Source organism: Tenrec ecaudatus, chromosome 1 (assembly GCF_050624435.1).
Source record: "Tenrec ecaudatus isolate mTenEca1 chromosome 1, mTenEca1.hap1, whole genome shotgun sequence".
Taxonomy (NCBI): domain Eukaryota; kingdom Metazoa; phylum Chordata; class Mammalia; order Afrosoricida; family Tenrecidae; genus Tenrec; species Tenrec ecaudatus.
Genome location: NC_134530.1, coordinates 56,751,184 through 56,770,616, shown reverse-complemented (window position 1 = coordinate 56,770,616; position 19,433 = coordinate 56,751,184). Strand labels below are relative to the sequence as shown.

Genomic DNA, 19,433 nt, shown 5'->3' with positions numbered 1-19,433 from the left:
CGGAGACCCACAGTCTCAAAGCTCTTCCCTGGCTTTGGAAACAAAACAGAATAAGCACTTCATTTTTCGCCTCCTGATTTGCCTCTTCTCTGCATTCGGTTCTCTCAAGACATTTAATCCCATTTCTCTCACGAGCTGGTTGTATAACCGTGGGCACATCATATGAGCGCTTGGCTGTTGGGTGTTCCCAGTACAAAGACAGGGCACGATGATCCCTAAGCCCGCTGCGGGCATTGAAAAGCTACCTCCTTCTCGGGTGTTATGGTACCCTAGTGGTGTAGTGGTTACAAGTTGGGCTGTGATACCCATGGTCAGCAGTTCAAATCCAGCAGCAGAATCTGAGCTTTCTACTCCCGTAAACAGTTAAGTCTCAGAAACCCACAGAGGGTCGCTGTGAGTCAGCATTGACTCAATGGCCCTGAGTGTCAGGCTTTGGGAATCCCAGCTGTGTCCTGGTTAAGCGTTGCACTGCTGGTCACAAGGTTGGTGGGTCAAACCCACATGTACACCTTCAGAAACCCCAAGGCGCAGTTCTCCTCTGTCCCACAGGGTAGCTAGGTGTCTGAATCAACTTCAAGGCAGTGGGTGGCTCACTGGTTCTACTGCCTCCTCCAGGCAGACGGATGGCAAATCTGCCCTACTCCACCCCCGCTGGCCCCATGACTGAGGTCAGGTGCACATGGAGACCTCGGCTCAGAAGGTGGGCCCACGCAGGCGGTTTGAAAAAGTCGAAACATGCGCCTGTGTGTGTTTCCTACGAAGTACTTAAGATTCAATTCTGCCTCTCCCTGCCAGAAGACGCCTGATCTCCTGCCAGCCGCACGCCACGACTGCACCACCATCTAGGCCATGGAGAATGAGCTGCCAGTCCCGCACACGTCTAGCAGCGCCAGTGTCACCAGCAGTCCCAGTGGGGGCACCAGCAGCGGTGGCGGCAGCAGCAGTGGAGGCAGTGGCCGCCCCGCTGGGCCCCAGATTTCTGTGTACAGTGGTATTCCTGACCGGCAGACCGTGCAGGTACGATTCCACCTGAACCGGGAACCCTGCTCTGTGGTGTCTGTCCGCAGTGGGGGAGTAGTGCCTGGCCTGGGGGTGGGTCAGGGGTGGCATCGAGAATAGCCATGGGTGAGACAGTGGTCTGGTAGATGTGTACATGGGCAAGTCCAGAAGCATTGGCACCTGGGTTCCCGGTCACACACGCACACACGGTTTTATTCCAAACAGAGCATGTTGGCGCCTGTCTCTGCAATTCAGGAGTGGCTGCAGACAAGTTCCCTCAGTAAGACCAAAAAAAAAAAAAACTCAACCCAAGGTGGCTTCCAGGGGCATCTGCTGAGCTCAGAAGGTTTGGGCAACTTGTGGGGAGGGGAGGTTGGCATTCCCAAGAGGTCATCTTGATCCGCTGTCGCCAAGGACACACAATGACTAAGGGGCTTATTGTGAAGACGTTCCAAGACACTTGAACATCACAGTGGCGAGAAAAGAAACAGGAATGGTGCGGTAGCAGCGGTGGCTTAGGAAGTTTATTGGGAAACTTTAACCTCATCCTCGCATCCAAGACTTGATCTTGCCCCCTCCGACTTCTTTTTGCTCCCCAAACTCAAAGAACATGTTAAGTGAAAGCATCCGCTTCCCTGCCGTTTGGGCACAGAATTCTGCGGGAAGGGTTCTGATGGAAACCTGCCTTGCGGGGTGCAGAGATCCGGGGGAGGGCTTGTTGAGCAACAACAATACGACTTTCACTGACCTGCGTTCTGGCACATCTTCAGAGGGGAGAGAGACGCTAAAGGAGTCCAGCCCGGGAAGTCTGGGGAGAAGGGGGATAGTTACAAGATCAGAACAACTCCCTTCGTGCCTGACGATTCCAGCCCCAAAGTAGCATTTTGGGAGAATAGGTGTGTGCACGTGTGAAGAGGCCGAGGCCGAGGCGTGCTGCGCAGCTGTCCCACACTGCAGTCACGACTGCTTGCGGACAGACACTGCTCTGGGCCTCCTTCTACAGACTCCCCCGCCCATCCACCTCCGCTTCCCTCCTCCAATTTCCTCACTAGACACACGTTATCACTGTGAAGACTGAGGCTCATGAAACCCATTGCCACCAAATTGATTTCAACCCAGAGCCACCATTACAGACCAGACTAGAGCTGCCCCATCGGGATTCCAATGCTGTAAATCTTTACATAAATAGATGCCCGTCGCTTTCTCCCACGGAGTAGCTTGTGGGTTCAAACCACTGGCCTTCCACCTGGCAGCCGAGCACTTAACTGCTGTGCCACCAGGGTTCCCAAATTGGTCCAAGGTCATTCAGGAAAAGACCAACACCCTGAACCTCTAACTCTTACGCACACACCCCTCCCGCAACCTGGGTTCTTAACCACTACCACAGCTGTTTGAGGTTCCCAGATTAATCAGGCCAGAAAGAGTCAGCAACTGAGAACAGTGTACCTACCCTCAGTCACGTTGCTGCCGCAGCTTGGCTACATTAGACAAATGACCTCACCCAGAGAAGAGGATGGAGGAGATGGCACTGTAGGGCATGGAGAGGGCATGAATGTCAAGTTCAAGAAGACACTTTAGCAAGAAGGTTCCTTAGCACCTGCTCTCTCTCAGAGTACTCCTCACTCTCTCAGGTTCAATAAAACCATGTGTCCTGTCCCCATCCTCCCTCACCCCCACCCCCACTGCCAGCTTCTTCATGCCAGCTTCTTCGTGTGGGTTGCAGCTCATGGCAACTCTACGCACAAGAGAACAAAACACTGCGTGGTCCTGCACCACGCTCTCAATTGTTCTCATGTCTGAGCCCAGGTTGCAGCCACTGTGTCAGTCCCTCTCTTCCAGTGCCTCCCTTTGTGTCACTGCCCTGACACCTTACCAAGTGTGATGTCCTTCTCCAGGGACTGGTCTCCCTGACAACATGTCCAACGCATGTAAGACAAAGCCTTGCCACCCTTGCCTCTAAAGAGTACTCTGCGATGCTTCGTCCAGGACAGATCTGTCTGTCCTTTTAGCAGTCCGTGGCGTTTTCAATATTGTTCTCCAGCACCACAATTCAAATGCATCTTTCTTCTTCAGTCGCCCTTATTCAGTGTCCAACTTTCATGTACATGTGAGGCAAAGGAAAGTCCCATGGCTGGGTCAGGCACACCATAGTCCTCCAAGTAACATCCTTGCATTTCAACACTCTCAAGAGGTCTGTGCAGCAGATTTACCCGATGCAGCATGTCTTTGGATCTCTCGACTACTGCCTCCATGAGCATTGATTGTGGATCCAAGTAAGACAAAATCCTTGACAACTTCAATGTTTCACCACTTCTCATGATGTCGCCTATTGGTCTAGTTGAGAGGATTTTGTACATCTTTACCGTGAGGGCTTCACTCCCTGATCTTCATCAAGAAGTGCTTCAATTCCTCCCCACTTTCAGCAAGCCAGGTCCTGTCATCTGCATAGGGCGGGTTGTTACTCAGCCTTCCTCCAATCCTGATGCCGCACTCTTCTTCATGTAACCCAGCTGCCCTGCTGAGCTGCTCAGCATACAGATGCGTCAGTATGGTGAGAGGATCCAACCCTAACTCACGCCTTTCCTGACTGTAAACCATGACATATTCCTTTGTTCCATTCACACAACTGCCTCCTTATCCACGTACAAGTTCCGCATAAGCTCCAGGGAGTGTTCTGGAATTCCTATTCCAATTCCTCTCAAGGTTATCCATAATTTGTTATGACGCGCACAGTCCAATGCCTTGGTGTAGTCAATGAAACACAAGTAAACCTCTTTCTGGGATTCTCTACTTTCAGCCAAGATCCATCTGACATCATCAATGATATCCCTTATTCCACATCTTCTTCCGAATAGTTTAGCTGTAAAAAAAAAATCATCTCACAACCATCGAGTCAATTTATAGTGACCAAATAGGACAGAGGGGCCAAGGCGAACTGTGCGTTTGAGCAGCTCCTACTGAGGCTGACCTTCCTGGGAGCAGACAGCCTTGTCTTTCTGCCCCGGAGCCACTGGTGGGTTTCAGTGGCTGCCTTTGTGGTGAGCAGCTCAGTCCATAACCACCAGCGCCACCTGGGCTCCTCTCGCTGCCAGCAGGCAACGCTGAGGTGAACCCTCTTCCTCGCTCTCATCAGAACTCTAAGCAAATGGGATGGGGTTTCTGCTCTCCCATGTGACCTGCTGTGCTTGCTTTCCACGGCCAAGCAGAGCCCCTGGGGCTACCTCCTGTTCCCACCCATTGGCACCCCTGGCAAGGAAGAGTTGCCTCACCAGTCCTGCTGCAGACTGGCCCACCATGTAGGTGACTTTTACGCCGATGAGAAACAGAGAGAGGCCTAGGTACAGAGGGTAAGAACAGAATAAAATAACCGAGCTCATGAGAAACAGTTCCTGGGGGAAAGGCATAGACATGGTGGGCTGTGGGGAGGGGTGTGCGGAGGCATCTATGGAGAAGCCCAGAGCCCAGAGGGAATCTTTGACATCAGCACGTTCTCCTGAATCCGAGCCCAGTGTTTTGTGCTGGAGCTCCCAGCGCTCCGTGGGAGCAGACCAGAGGCTCCCTCGCTGCGGGGAGGGGAGGGGAAGGATCAGGCGTGGGAGCAGCTTGATAGCCAAGGATTCAACAGAGCTCAGGGTGGAAGTAGGTCAAAGCTTGGACAACACCCAATGCAGGGCACCCTGTGGGAGGAGGTGGCAGCAAAGTGACGGGATGAGGAGAAGGGAGGGAAATCTCTCTGGAGGATGAACATGGATGATCAGGGCTGACAGGCAGGTAGTCCCTTTTCTTTGTCCCTGAGGGTTGGGAAAGGGCTCTGAGGGGTTGGGGATAGAGAGTGGGAGAGAGTCCAACCCAAACAATTGCCGTTGAGTCGATTCTGACTCATGGCAACACCGAGTAGAATGTTCCAGAGGGTTTTCTTTGCTGTCATCTTCCTCGGTGCAGTTCATCAGGCCTTCCTTCCAAAGAGAGGCTAGGTGGCTTTGAGCCAACAACCTTTAGATCTGCAGCCAACCCTTCTGTCATTTCCTAGAGACCCCAGCTCAACCATCCCATCAGGAAAGAGGGGGAGCAGTAAAGGCTGGAGACAGAGCCGGCAGTGACAACCAAGGAGGCCTGGAGAGAGGGGAGGGCATGGCTCACAGGGAACTGGCTCGTCCCCTGGCATTGGGTTGCCTTGCAAAGCTGGGGCTTCTTCAAACGGACTGATGGGGCCTGCTAGGGAACTAGGGGCAGACCCTCCGATGCAGCACGGAGTCCACCCTGAAGGCCCGCCAGAGGAGGGTGTTGCCTCTGGATACTCTTCGTTTGCCTGGCTACCTGATGAAGGTGGTCTGGGCCCCGCTTCTGATCAATCCCTTTCTTGCTACCTCTTCCTTCTGTCGGGCTTCTTGAGTTTCTGCCCTCTGTGCCCCCGCCTTCCTCGTGCCCTGTCAACCTACTCCTAGCTGCAGAACGGGTGCCAAGCTGCCAAGCTGTCATGGGACACGGCCTCTGTCCTTCTGAGCCTCCTTACTGCCCCGAGAGTTGGCCAGAGCAGAGACGCAGCCTGGGAGCACATGGTGTTGGGGAAACGTGAGGAACATAGACACTGAAGAGAGATGCAAGACAGGCAGGCAGACGTGTATAAAGCTTTGGAAACGGGTCCCTTCCCCACTTGAAGAGTGGTCATTGGTCACAGTGGCAGCCTCCTCGAGCTCTTGGGTAGACGCGGCATGACAGAAGGAGCAGGTCCACAGCAGGTGTGGCGTGTGGCCAGTTAGGAGCACCAGCCCTTTCCCCTGGCCTCCGGCCCCTGCCCTCTGTAGGTGATCCAGCAGGCCCTGCACCGGCAGCCCAGCACCGCCGCTCAGTACCTGCAGCAGATGTACGCCGCCCAGCAGCAGCACCTCATGCTGCAGACCGCAGCGCTGCAGCAGCAGCACCTCAGCAGCGCCCAGCTCCAGAGCCTGGCGGCTGTGCAGCAGGTAAGAAGGATAGTGATGGTGATGGTGGTGGTGGTGGTGGTGGTGGTGGTGGTGGTGGTGGTGGTGGTGGTGGTGAGAGCAGTAGCGGTAGTAAGAGGGAAAGCCCACGTCTGTTGAGCACAAGCCAGGCAGGGCACTGCCCAGGTGTTTCGCAGGCACCGCCTCCCTGAATCCTCACAGAACCCCTGTGACGCCGCAGCTGCTGTCATGTCTAGAGATGACACGCCTCCTCCGGGTCACAGCGCTAGTGAGTGTACCGGCAGGGGTCTTGCCTCTATCCTGAGGAAGCAGCGGAGAACCCCCTTCTGAGCCACAGCACTGACCGACTAGGAGAGGGACCAAGGAGGTGTTCATGGGAGAAGGGCACTGGCCACCTAGCATTTCTGCCTGGGTTAGCTCTCCTTGTAGTGGCTGAGAACTCACACATTCCCTCCTTCAGTGAAAAATGTCCAGCACCTACTTCAACTATCAAAAGGTAGGTCACGTGCTGGGAATACTGTGAGTCTTTAGTGGGGAGGCAGCAAGGTAACAAAAATTCAACTGAGAAGACCAAAATAGCCCACCCCACTGCCACTGAGTGGATGCCAACTCGCAATGGCTGCGAGTCTGTAAATCTTTACAGGAGCACACAGCCTCATCTTTATCCCATGGAGGGGCCAGTGAGTTTGAACTGCCAACCTCGCGGTTAGTGATCCCATCCTTACCCAAGAGCATTGAGCTGCTAATCGCAAGGTCAGTAGTTCAAATCCACCAGCCACTCCTCGGGAGGAAGAAGGGACTTTCTACTCCTGCAAAGACTCACAGTCTGGGAAACTCACATGCAGGACTACCCTGTCTATAGGGCCGCTGTGGGTCGGAAGTGACTGGAAGGCCAGGAATTTGGGCTGGTTTCGGGAAGCTGTGGTAAGCACTCTGAAGGGAAAGAGCCGCTTGCTGTGATGGAATAGCAAAGAGGATTGTGCGCAGTGAGTGGTCAGGGAAGGCCTCTCGAGGCCAACCCTTGAAGGCTCAGAAGTGGCCAGGGGAAGGAGGTAGGTTGGACTTTCCAGATTCTACATGCCCAACTCTTCCACATGGGAGTCCGTGAGCCAGGTGTGATATGGTGGTTGGTGCTGCGGGGCGGGAGAGAGTTGGTATCACTAGCCGGTAACGACAGCTAACAAGCTGGAAGCTGAGCGCTTCCATCGAAATGCTCTCTGTGCGTTGCCTGGTTGCCTCTCGTCAGCAGCTCTGCGCGGTAGATACGCGCACAGCCCAAGGACACACAGATGCGGCAGATTGGGGACTTGGTTCCAGATGATTTCACTCTGTGGGCCGGCCTATGACGCTTCTTTGAGAAGCTGAGCGTGTGGGGGAGACGTGGGTCTCTAATGGCAGGGTGTCTTCTTTCCTAGGCAAGCTTGGTAGCCAACAGACAAGGGAGCTCTTCGGGCAGCAGCGGGGCTGCACAGGCGCCAGCCCAGCCGTCCTCGGTGAGTGGGCAGCCCCCGCGGCTCAAGGCCAGTGCACTCGCAGAGCCAGTGGCAGTGAATCCTCAGCCAGGTAGACTTATGGCTGGAATCCGTTGCTCTTGCCAGGAAAAAATGCAGAAGCAGATTCCACTCTAACTCTTCCATCATAGCTCCTGTCACCTTTCGACTCTTCCACTAGAACTCCACTCACCTTTCCAGGACCAAGGCTGTCTCAGTGTCTCAGCACCCCTCGGGCGGTGCTGAGGGGAAGCTCCACGACCCAGGGATCAGAGGCCTTCCTAAAGAAGGCTGAATCCCCTAAAGAGAAGAAGTGGGGGGACGGGGTAAAACAGATGAAGCAGGCACAGCGTTAACCACAGAACATGCTGCTCATGTCTCTCATCAGATCAATCCGGCCGCGGCCCAGCTCATCAGCCGGGCACAGAGCGTCAACTCGGCCACAGCCTCGGGCATTGCGCAGCAGGCGGTGCTCCTGGGCAACGCCTCTTCTCCGGCCCTGACGGCCAGCCAAGCCCAAATGTACCTGAGGGCACAGATGGTGAGCCGCAGCTCAGATGGACGGGTCCGGAGAACAGAGGAGGAGGAGTTGGGGGCTGGGAGCTCAAAAAGGGCCGGAAGATGGCTCAGGGATGGTCGGGAGGGTGGCTGGTGTAATAAAGAAGAGTGGATCTGGAAGGGGGCGGGGAGCTAGTCTCCAGAAATCAAGGGTGGATGGGATGCCAGGCTTCAATAGAGAACATTACCTACAACGCCCCCTTCCCTTCCCAGAGTGGGACAATTATTCTTTCTCCTGAGGGCCTCTCTGCCCCAAATCGGCATAGACAGTGCAAGGGCCTGTGCACCAGTGGTCCCCAACACCCAGATATGTAAGATAAGCGAACCTATAGCCCCCGGCACTGGGACCTGACTGGGACCACCCACCACTAGCTCAGGGCCCCAGAGTGCATCCCATCCTGGAGGGGAAGGCGGTAGCCCCGGCTTTGGAACACGGTGCTGCCTTTCCCTCCACTGTGCTCCTTCCCCGGCTTGCCTCCCAGGGTCTCCCTCCTTAGCCTTCCCTCTAGCTGCCCCCTGGCTAAGCTGGCCTGGCCTGTGGCTGAGCCCACCTGGGGCAGGTAAAAGGCGCCTCATTTCCTGTGATTCCAGGCCCAGCCAGGTCACCTGGTGCAGGGAGCTAGGGGCCTAGGCGCCACTGTTCCTTTGTCCCCTCAGCTCATCTTCACGCCCACGGCCACCGTCGCTACTGTGCAGCCTGAGCTCGGCACTGGCTCCCCTGCCCGGCCCCCCACCCCTGCCCAGGTGAGGAGTCCCAGTGGGTGGGTGGGCAGTGGGGGGCACCCCTCAAGAGGGGCTCTGACCTTGGGGCTGGGCACACCTCCTGGAGGAGCCTGCAATTGCTGCACAGGCAGTGGGGAGGCGGAGAAACCCTCAGCTGCACTTGGCGGGGTCTCAGTCCCTCGATTATCACTTCAGCATCTGAGCCCCGCCTGCTGAGGTGAGCAGGGCTGCTGAGTGGGGGGGTCTGGGCCACCTTTTGTACCTTACAACCTCCCCTGTATTGCTTCTTCTGCTGCTGCTGCTTCTTAACTCCTGCTCCAATTCCAAAGGCCAGTGCAGCCAGGCACCAGGAAAAACAGTATGGAGGCAGGAGCAGGGACGAATCCCTGCTTCCTACATCTCCTGAGGGCACATAGATTTGAGCAGGGCTGTAAAGGTTCTATGGGACACCCTCCTGAAGCCCTCTACAGAGTAGAGACTGCGCGGCAAGCGGCTCCGATTAGTCTGGTTCACACCTGGCAGAGCCTCCATGTGTCCAGCAGAGGGCACTCGGGACCAGGCTGACTGAGCACGCCGCTCTGTCTTGGAAAGGCCCAGTGTTCCGCTTGTTTTGAAGGCTAGAAAATCGTCCCTGGGTAGCCTTGCTGGCCAATGAGCATTCAGTTTACCCTGGCCTTTTCAAGTGTGGGAAGCCCCAGACCCTGCTATATCTGGGAATGATTTCTTGACAGTATATCTCTGATCCTGAGAGGTAGGGGTGGTGGCCAGGTAATAAGAGGGAGGAAGGCCTGGCCTCCCTTCCCCATCCTGGGCTTCAGCTTCGTCTCAGAATTCAATTCCTCATGCAGACAGATAGATCCAACCACTGGCCACCTTTCTCGCTTCTTTTGCAATCTCCATCTGCTCCTGGTTCTTTCAGTCGCCCTCGCCCACGCTCATGCCCTTGCCCTCACCCACACCCATGCTCAGGCCCACGCCCACTCTCATGCCCATGCCCTCGCCCACACCCCGACTCTCTACCTGCCCAGGCACTCCTGGATCCAACGCAGACTCCCTCTCCCACTTAATCCTGTGTGGGCACTGGTCCTGTCCATTCTCTGGATTCCGATGGAACCCTCTCTTCCAGGTACAGAACTTGACTCTCCGGCCCCAGCAGACACCAGCCGCAGCAGCCTCGGGCTCCACCCCCACCCAGTCTGTCGTGCCCAGCTTGGCCTTGAAACCCACGCCAAGTGGCAGCCAATCTCTGCCTACCCCATCACAGGGCAGAAATTCTGCTCAGGGCTCCCCTGCAGGTGCCAAACCCAGCCTAACTGACAGTGGGCTGGAAGCACTCAAGAAAGGAGAGAGCAACAGCAGCGTGCCGGGGAGCGTGGAAGGCCGGGCCGGGCTCGGCCGGGTGGTGCCCTCAGTGGCTGCCCACCCCCTCATTGCACCAGGTAAGAGCTCTGGGAGGAAGACATCCTAGCCCAGAGAGCCAGGAGGGCTATGGGGTTGGATGGACATGTACCATGCATAGACACCATCCGGAATGATTCCTCAGTCACCTGTTCTGTATCCTGCATCTAGCCCACAGGGCAGGAGCCCGCGCTGAGGGGGGCTGCATGAGTCTGTCTGCACAATGGGCAGCCATGGGTCTTGGAGTGCGCAACTGTGGCGTGTAGTCTTGAGTGAGGAGAGGGTGGCAGTAAGGCCGTCTTGAAGTTCTCTAAAGCAGCAGGGAAACGGACAGGGGCTAGCCAGCACCATGTCAGGCCCACACAGCAGGGGGAGGGAGAGACCTTTCTTTGCTCATCACTTTGTAGCCCTTCCTTGGTTAATGTCTGCCAGACGCGTAGCCAGTTCTAGGTGACAAGTCAGACCTGGGCCTGCCCTCCAAGGAGGGCCCAGTCTGATGGAGGAGACCCCTGAGAACAGCACCCTTGAGGGAGACATGCTACGGCACACATAAGCTCTGATGTGCGCAGAGAGAAGGTAGCTATAGCCTCGGGGAGGGGGGTGCAGAGCCAAGAAAGACTTGCTAACAGAGAGGGTACTTAAAGCTCAATCTAGCAGATTAAAAAAAATTAGCAGATTACTTGTAGGGCAAGTTCTGTGGAGAGGAAGACTCTTTATTTCCTGGATGAGACGCCTTCCCCTGCCTGCCTGCCAGCCCTCTCCCTGCACTGCCTGGCCTGGGCAGTGAGGACACCTGCCAGGGTCCCCAGAAGTCAGGCTGCTTGGCCTTGGAAGGAGAAACCAGTGCGGTGCTTTGCGGGAAAGGGAAAATCACCCCGAGTGAACCCTGATAACACTTCATTCTGATGATCTCTATTGTCCAGGGCAACGCCTTTTCCCCACCGAGCACTTGCTCTGTGATTGTTACTAAGCTGGCCACGGTCGCCAGAGCAGCCTTACCACTCAGTCCATCTAGTCAACACGGAAGTCAGGTGTGAGGGGCAATGTGGCGGTGCCCAGCAGGACCAGTCGGGGAGGGTGCCACATAGGAAGTGGCAGATGGGTCTTTAGCAGAGAAAATGGGGAAAGGTATTCCAGTCTGACAGAAGAAAGCCTAAGTGGAGATCATTCTAGCAGTCAGGTGGGAGGACACTGGATTAAAGTCCTCTGTTGAGCTGCATGAGGCCGGTGGTCAGTGCTGAGCCCAGGAGCACTCCCCGCGGGGGCCCTTGCTGCCCCGCGGCGCCTGTGGGTCAGAGGCCAGCAGCACTTTCTCAGAGATGAGTCCAGTCTCGAGAGAGAGCGCAGTACAGACAGGGAGACTTGGAGCAGCGGTTCTCAACCTGTGGGCCACCACACCTTTGGGGGTTGAACAACACTTTCACAGGGGTCACCCGATTCATGATAAAGTACCAATGAAAATCATTTTATGGTGGGGGGGGTCACTACAGCATAAGGACACGACGAAAGGGTAGGTGCATGAGGAAGGTGAGAACTACTGACTTAGAACGACTGCCAGTCTGGAACCATCATCAATTCTTCTGCCTCCTCCTGCAACCTGCAAACCCTAGAGCAAGGTCGGGGCTTGGGGACTTCCTGGGAACCCCATTCCTGCCCCCATCTAAAAGGCAACCCTACCCTAACCCTAAACCGGCCCCCCCAGCTCTAACTACCCCTCACAGAAATGACTAAGGCCCAGGTTGCCTCCAGCTGGTAGGGACCCTGGACAGAAGGGGACAAGCCAATGAGGGATGCCCCTGCTCCCCACATAGCATGCTCCATGTTGTGCACGCATACTCCCTTCTGTCTTCGCCTGAGCCCTGTGGGGGTGCTAGCTTACAGTGTGCCCATTTCACAGCTGAGGACACTGCAGCTCTGGGAGGTGACCCAGCAGCTCATGATGTTCTGAGGGGACAGGAGCCCAGCGGCAGAGCCGGGATGCAGTCCTGCATCCATTGGCGCCAGGCCTGTGTTCTTAATTGTCAAGCCAGACTGATCTCAGGCCCAGCGGTGTTGCCTGAGCCTCTCTGGTTCCTGACCCAAAGCCCTGAGCCAGGGCTTCTCAGACTGCTCCCAGGCGGGCAAAGGTGCAGGGCTCTGCTGGCCCTCCCAAAAGTGTGGTTTCAGGCTCCATGTCAGAGGCCTCGGGGTGGAGGGGCTCACCGGACGCAGCAGGGGGACAGGCCAGTGGCTCCAGAGACTTTCTGTGGAGCAGCTGTGAGCTGCAGCACCACAAAGACCCTCTCCCCGAGACAGAAACGAGGGGGCTTTGCCTCCTTCCTGCTGCCCACGCCCCCTCCTCTTCTTCCTCCCCCTCTGTAAACCCCGGGAGTCCAGTCCCTGGCCCCACCTCCCAAATGGAAGACTGCCTGGGAGGGCAGGAGGTGGCAGATCCTCCTGAACAAATAAAGGACGGACCTGAGCAGGGGCAGCCTGGGGCGGCACCTGACAGGGCTACAGAGCCCCCGAGGGCGGCTGATGTCGCACCAGGCCCCCCCACCCAGCCCACCGTGAGGGAGCCGAGACAGAGAGGGCGTGCGGGGCTGCGGGCGCCCGCGGATGGGTGGCCGAGAGGCCGAGCACCACGCGGTTTTTCGCGTGTCTGTGTATTGGGGCACGTTTTGAACTGGAGCCAGTGCAGACTTGGGCGCGGGGCGTGGGGCGTGTGGAAGCGAAGACAGTTTCCTCTGGGCTGCTCCGCTGACAGCTGTTTGGGGGCAGAGCCCCTCCCCCATGGCCAGCTCCCTGCTGCTCCGGCTCCTGTCACCGTGGCAACCCGGCTTCTTTAAGCCTCGCCTAGAGAAAGGGTCCCTTGTGCCCTGCAGAGAGGTGGGGGCAGCCGGGGCGGGGAGAGCAGAGCCCAGAAGCTGTACTGAAGAGCGGCAGAGGTGGCCTGGCCTCAGTGCCATGAGCGCTGACCCACCGAGGGCGGAAGAGGGGCAGGCCACAAGGGTCCCCTGGGCCTGGCCTCTAGGGACGCTGAGCCCTGAGAGCCGGACCACAGCTCAGCTAGGAGGCCGGGCCCTGGGAGCCCCCTGGCTAGTGGATAAACTCCGAGTCCTGGGTGCACTGTCAGGCCCAAAGGTGAGGAGGCCGTGGCCGCCTGGGGAGGGTGAGGTTTGCATCAAAGGGAGCTGTCATTGGAAATCTGGGGCCCTTGACTCCCAAGCACCACATCCACTTGCCTAGTCTTTGTTCTCCCTCCCCAGTCCCGCCTGGCCTCTCAGCTGACGGACTCTTCCCGCAGCAGCCAGCCTGGCTGTATCAAAGGACGCTTTCGCGATGGGATCCATGGGCTGGACAGTGTGAGGGTGGCCGATCCTAGGGTTCCCTCCCAAAGGGTGCAGTCGTCGTACTGTGACCTAGCGAATCCAGGGACAATAAAAACATCACCCCGTTCTGTTGTCTGAACAACCTGCCATCATTCGGCTGTTAAAATCGTGGAACCGACCATGAAGGCATGGCAACCATCCATGGTCCGACCCATTTTAGAGGACGAAGAATCGTCCCCTTGGGCCAGCAAAGAGAAAAACGTAGAGGGTACAGGTCATCGATGGGAGGGTGTTGTCGCTTGTTTAGTAAGCAGCTCTCACGATGAGGGAGGCAGAAAGGGAGGAGCGGGTGAGACACACCTTGCACTTCTCTTCTATGGCCTCCCTGGTTGCTGCCAGCCCAATAGTCCTGCTCCAGCTCCTGTGCCCGAGCTCTCCTGCTGACCTTACTCAGTCCTCACTTGACTCACGAGCAAACGGGCTTCGAATGCTGGCTGTCCCCTGTCTCATTGTCCAGCTCCACGCAGCATCAATTCACTGAGCACCTGTAATGCCAGGCAAGGTGCTCGGTCGACATTCTAACCGTGGTCGCAGAAGTTTGAGTTGTACCTTGAGACAGTGAGAGGGGGATTAGCTCCCCCTGCACCGGGAAGCCCTAAGCTGACAGTGGTGTCTGGTGTGCGTGTGTGTATGCGCGCCTGTGATCCTCTGTGTGTGGAGCAGGGACCTGTTTCTCTGGTCCATTCCCTGCAGCCCACCATCATTAGCTGGAGGGCTCCCTAAGGACAGGCCGGGCCTCCTTGTGCTGTACTCAGCCCTTACGCTCTAGAGGAGTTCGTCTGTTCACCTCTTCTGTACCTCTACCACCCTGGTCTGTGCTGGGCTGCTGACTGAAAGTCCATGGTTCAAACCTAGCAGCTGCTCCCTGGGAGACTAGCAGGGCAGTCTGCTTTCCTAAAGATCTGCAGCCTCAGAAATGGCATGCAATTGTTCTACTCTGTTTTATCAGAATCAATCCAATGGCAATAGATTAGGTTTGCCTGTGGTGTTCCTTCACCCAGGAGGTGATGGGTGGGTACCACCTGTCTGCAGGTAGCTTCTCATTATGCTTCCATCCCCTGTCCTCATCCCTTCTCCCCATAGAGTTCTGTCTCTGGGACAATCCTACTTGGAGACCACCCTGCCTGCCCGCAGATTTTTTTTTTAATTGGAGCACAATTCTTAAACAAAACAAAACCAAGGGAAAAAAACACTGAATTCTTCCTCTACAGAAAGATTCCCTTCTCAGGTTCCTGACCACTGTACCAGCCTTCAGTCTTTCTTGCCCATACCCCAGTCTCACACTGAGAGATTCTTTGAATGCCCCTCCTTCACCAAGGAGCTGTAGTGGTGCAGTTGGTTAAATACTGGGCTGTTAATCTCAAGGTCAGTGCTTCAAACCCACCAGCCACACCCCACCGGAGAAAGATGAAGCTGCCTACTCCCATCAAAGACATTTTAAAATGTTTTATTAGGGGCTCATACAACTCTTATCACAATCCACACATCCATCAATTGTGTAAAGCACATCTGTACATTCATTGCCCTCATCATTCTCAAAACATTTGCTCTCCAGTTAAGCCCCTGGCATCAGCTCCTCTTTTTTTCCCCTCCCTCCCTGCTCCCCTCTCCCTCATGAGCCCCTGATAATCTATAAATTATTATTTGTCAAAGATTTCCAGTCTCTTAAAGAGCAGCTGTCTTCTGCCCTGAAGGGTTGCTATGAGTCAGAACCCACTTAATGGCAGTGGGCTGGGTCAGGAGAGGCAGCGTGGGCTTCAGAGTCACGCTTGGTGTCAAATCCAAGTTTCACTGCTTAGTAGTTCCGTGACCAGGACAGGTTACTTCATCTTGATAAGCCCCGATTTCCTCATCTATCAAAACCATGACTCTGTTGACCACAGGTTGTGAAGGTGAGTAAGAGACTTTCAAAGGGGACCGGCACAAAGTAGGCTCATGGCAGATGGTGGTTCCCTTCCTTCCTGATCCCCACCCAGCTTATCTCTAGCTTCTAAGACAATTCCTCTGGGTTGGCTTCCTGCCTTTGCTCAAAGCCTGCTGCTGGTGTGTGAGAGGCTTAACGGAGCACCACAGCATCCTACTCGCACCTGCGAGAATCATCTTCCTCCAAGAGCCCGTGTGTTGTCCTGCTTGTTAGAAACTTTTCATATGTCCGTATCGCCTACGTCGTCAGCGGGAAAGCCTGGCCTATAGCTGTTGCTCCGACTCATAGTGACCCTCTATACAGCAGAAGGAAACACCAGCTGGTCCCGCGTCATCCTCACACCTCTTCTCTTTGAGCCGCGGGTGCAGCCACTGGGTCAAGCCATCTTGTCACAGTCCTTCCTCGTTTTTGCTGTCCTTCTACTTGACCAGGCCTGGTGTCCTCCAGTGGCTGGTCTCTCCTGACAGTGTGTCCAGAGCACGTGAGGCAGGCCTCACCCTCTCTCCCCCTCAGAAGCTCTCTAGCTGTACTTCTTCCCAGACAGGTCGGTTTGTTCTTCAGCAGCCCGTGGTGGTTTCGGTATTCTTCTCCAGCACCACACTTCCAATGCCTTGGTTCTTCTTCGGTCTTTCTGAGTCACTGTCCACCTTTCACGTGCATGTGAGGCCATTGAAAACACCATGGCTCGGATCAGGAGCACCTTAGTCCTCAAAGGAACTTCCTGGCTTTTCAACACTTGAAGGAGAGCTGGTGCAGCACATTTGCCCAAGGAAATGCATCGTTTGACCTCTTGACGGCTGCTTCCATGAGCGTCGATTGTGGACCCAAGGAAGACAAAATCCTCGACAGCTTCCACACTTTGCCTCATTTCCCACGACGTTGCCCGTTGGTTCATTTGTGAGTATTTTGGTCTTCATTACATTGAGTGGGAATTCATAGTGAAGGCTGCAGTCCTTGATCTGCATCAGCAGGTGCTTCAAGTCCTCCTCCTTTGAGCAAGTAAGGTTGTGTCACCTGCAGATCTCAGGTTCATAAGCCTTCCTCCAATCTCGATGCCACATTCTCCTTCATATAGGCCAGGTTCTCTGGGGTTTTCTCAGCATAAAGATTGAGTAAATATGGTGAGAGGATACACCTTGACACACACACCTTTAAACCAGGCAGTATTCTCTTGTTCTGCTCACACAACTGCCTCTTGAGCCAATTACTAGTTCCTCATGAGCACAATGAAACATTCTGGCATTCCCATTTGCTATAGTTTATTGTGCCAGCCTGGCCGATAAACACAAGTAGGATTAACTGAAGGGCAGAGGGATAAATGGCTTGCTTGTTCTGTGCCTCAGTTTAAAGGGGTACACTACCTGTGGGATGCCTAGCCTGTGGACTGTGTCACTGTAAGGTGAGGTTCCTTCAAGCCCACATGATTGGAATGTTCATCTCTGGAGCTGGGACCGACAGTTGATGACAGTTGGGGACCTGCCTTGCTGTTTGCTGCCTGGATATATATAGCCCAGCTCTCTCTACAGAAGGGGACTGGCAACTGGCAGCTCTCAAGCCTTAAAGGACTGCTAGGGTCTCACTGCTTTATAATTTAACTGTTAATTTCTTGTATTATCTATCTGTATATAATTTAACGGTTCATTTCTTGAATTATATATCTATCTTTATAAATATATTTATATGTAATTACTAGCAATCTGGTTTGTCTCTCTAGCGAACCCTGTCCAATACATTTTGGTACCAGAAGTGCTTCTAGAGAAATAAACTATAAATATGGATTTCTTAAATTGGCTTTCCAACCTATTTAGTCTTGACGGGGATACGTCTACTACCCGTACTAATCCATGGTGTGAAATAATAAAGATAATACCTAAAGTAGCACCTAAAGTAGATGACGTGCTGGATAAAGGAGATGCTCTAGGCAATCGTATATTTGATATTTTCCAGGAGTTTAGTGGTAATGACAAGTATAGGGAAGCTGGTTGGCTGGTCCTTCGTACAATGGAAAGTGTGATTAAGGAGAGGGATGATCTCAGAGCCTCAAAAGCACGCCTCAGGTGCAGACTAACAGATTTGAAAACTTCCATCTGTGCTACAAAGGAGAGCCTTCTCTCCTCTAGTAAAAGAGCTGACATTGCTGAGAACCAGGTCCAGAGTCTCGTTATACGAGTGGCTGAATTACAACGGCAGCTGAATTGCAGATCTATAGTAGTGTCTGAAACCAAAGTAAAGGCATTAATTGGGAAAAGCTGGGACCCTGAAACATGGGATGGGAACATATGGGCTGATGATCCAGAAGAGGATATTGAGCCCTTTGAAACACCTGAGCAGATTAGCCAAACCATTCAAGTTGATATGCCAGGTGGGGCTGCATCAGTAGCATTACCTGAGGAAGATGCCTCATAAGATATTGCTGAGAGCACCCAGGAAACACCCTCACCACCCATTATTTCTGCTAGGCCTTTCACTAAAATTAAGTCTCAGAAACCTCCTAAAGGTGAGGTTGAGAGGATTATCCAAGAAGAAGTGCGCTACACACATAAAGACCTGCTTGAGTTCTCAAATACGTACAAGCAAAAGCCTGGAGAATACCCCTGGGAATGGTTACTCAGGGTGTGGGATGCTGGTGCACGAAATGTAATATTAGACCAGTCTGAGTTTATGGATATGGGACCCGTAAGCACAGACTCTTCTTTCAATGTCTCTGCGAGACAGGCTAAAAAAAAAAGGATCTAAGTCTATTTGGTTGGTTCAATGAAGCATGCACTGCCAGATGGCCTAGATTAGACCAACTTGAAGTACCTGACCTACCTTGGTACACTGTAGAGGAAGGCACCCAAAAGCTTAGAGAAATTGGTATGTTAGAATGGATCTATCAAGATAGTCCCATAGACCCAAAAATGGGGTGTCCTGAAGACATATCCTTTACCACAACCATAAGGAACAAGTTTGTGAAGTGGGCCCCAGCATCTCTTAAGACTCCTGTAATTGCTATTTTATGTGTACCAGGATTAACAGTGGGCACTGCCCTAAGCGAACTCCGACATTTGCCCACAATGGGGCTGATTGGTCCCCGTGATGGTAGAGAGCAGGTGTCAGCACTGCATCAACAGAGACAGGATGGGCGTGGTTATAATAGACAACAAGTTTTCAATAATAATCAAAGCAACCTGTCTTGTGTGGAATTATGGCATTGGCTACTTAGCCACGGTGTCCCTAGGAATGAAATAGATGGGAAGCCTACTAAATATTTACGTGATCTGTACAGGTGAAAGAATGGTAGATCAGGTGAGCAGCAGAATAGACAGTCACGATCGCTCAATCAATTCCCAGACCTGAGCCAGTTTACAGACCCACAACCCCTTGAATGAAGGGGAGGCTGGGTCCCTTGTCAGGAGGACCCTGCTACATCACTGAAGGTTTATACTGTTAGTCTTTCTTCTAGCCTTCCCCAAACGGACCTGCGGCCTTTCACAAGAGTGACTGTTCATTGAGGGAAAGGAAATAATCAAACTTTTCGGGGATTACTAGACACCGGCTCAGAACTAACACTAATTCCAGGAGACCCAAAATGTTTCGAAGGCACACCAATCAGAGTGGGGGTTTATGGAGGTCAAGTTATCAATGGAGTTTTAGCTCAACTACCCCTCACTGTGGGTCCAGTGGGCCCCCGGACCCATCCTGTGGTTATTTCCCCAGTTCCAGAATGCATCATTGGAATAGACATACTTAGTAACTGGCAGAACCCCCATATCGGATCCCTAAAATGTGGAATAAGGGCTATCATGGTAGGAAAGGCCAAGTGGACACCATTAGAATTGCCATTACCTAGGAAATAGTAAACCAAAAGCAATACCGCATTCCTGGAGGGATTGCAGAGATCAGTGCCACCATCAAAGACTTGAAAGCTAATTCTTCTACCTTCTACTGCTAATTCTTCTCATTTTGAGTTGTGCCGATCAGCAAAGGAGGCTCCAGAAGGCTTTGCTCCTAGCGGCTTTCCTCCGTGTCGTTACGGTTGACTCTG

At 54.0% G+C, this 19,433-nt stretch overlaps 1 protein-coding gene across 1 annotated transcript in view; it reads left to right on the top strand.

Annotated features, from left to right (window-relative positions):
- Positions 1–834: 834 nt before the first annotated feature.
- Positions 835–19,433, top strand: part of PHC2 (polyhomeotic homolog 2) — a 60,989-nt gene continuing 42,390 nt past the window's right edge. Inside the window, exons 1-6 of the mRNA XM_075553707.1 lie at positions 835–1,017; positions 5,805–5,963; positions 7,358–7,435; positions 7,821–7,973; positions 8,648–8,734; positions 9,840–10,152. Coding sequence (XP_075409822.1) covers positions 850–1,017; positions 5,805–5,963; positions 7,358–7,435; positions 7,821–7,973; positions 8,648–8,734; positions 9,840–10,152 — 958 coding nt within the window. The 5' untranslated portion in view covers positions 835–849. The remainder of the gene's footprint in view (positions 1,018–5,804; positions 5,964–7,357; positions 7,436–7,820; positions 7,974–8,647; positions 8,735–9,839; positions 10,153–19,433) is intronic.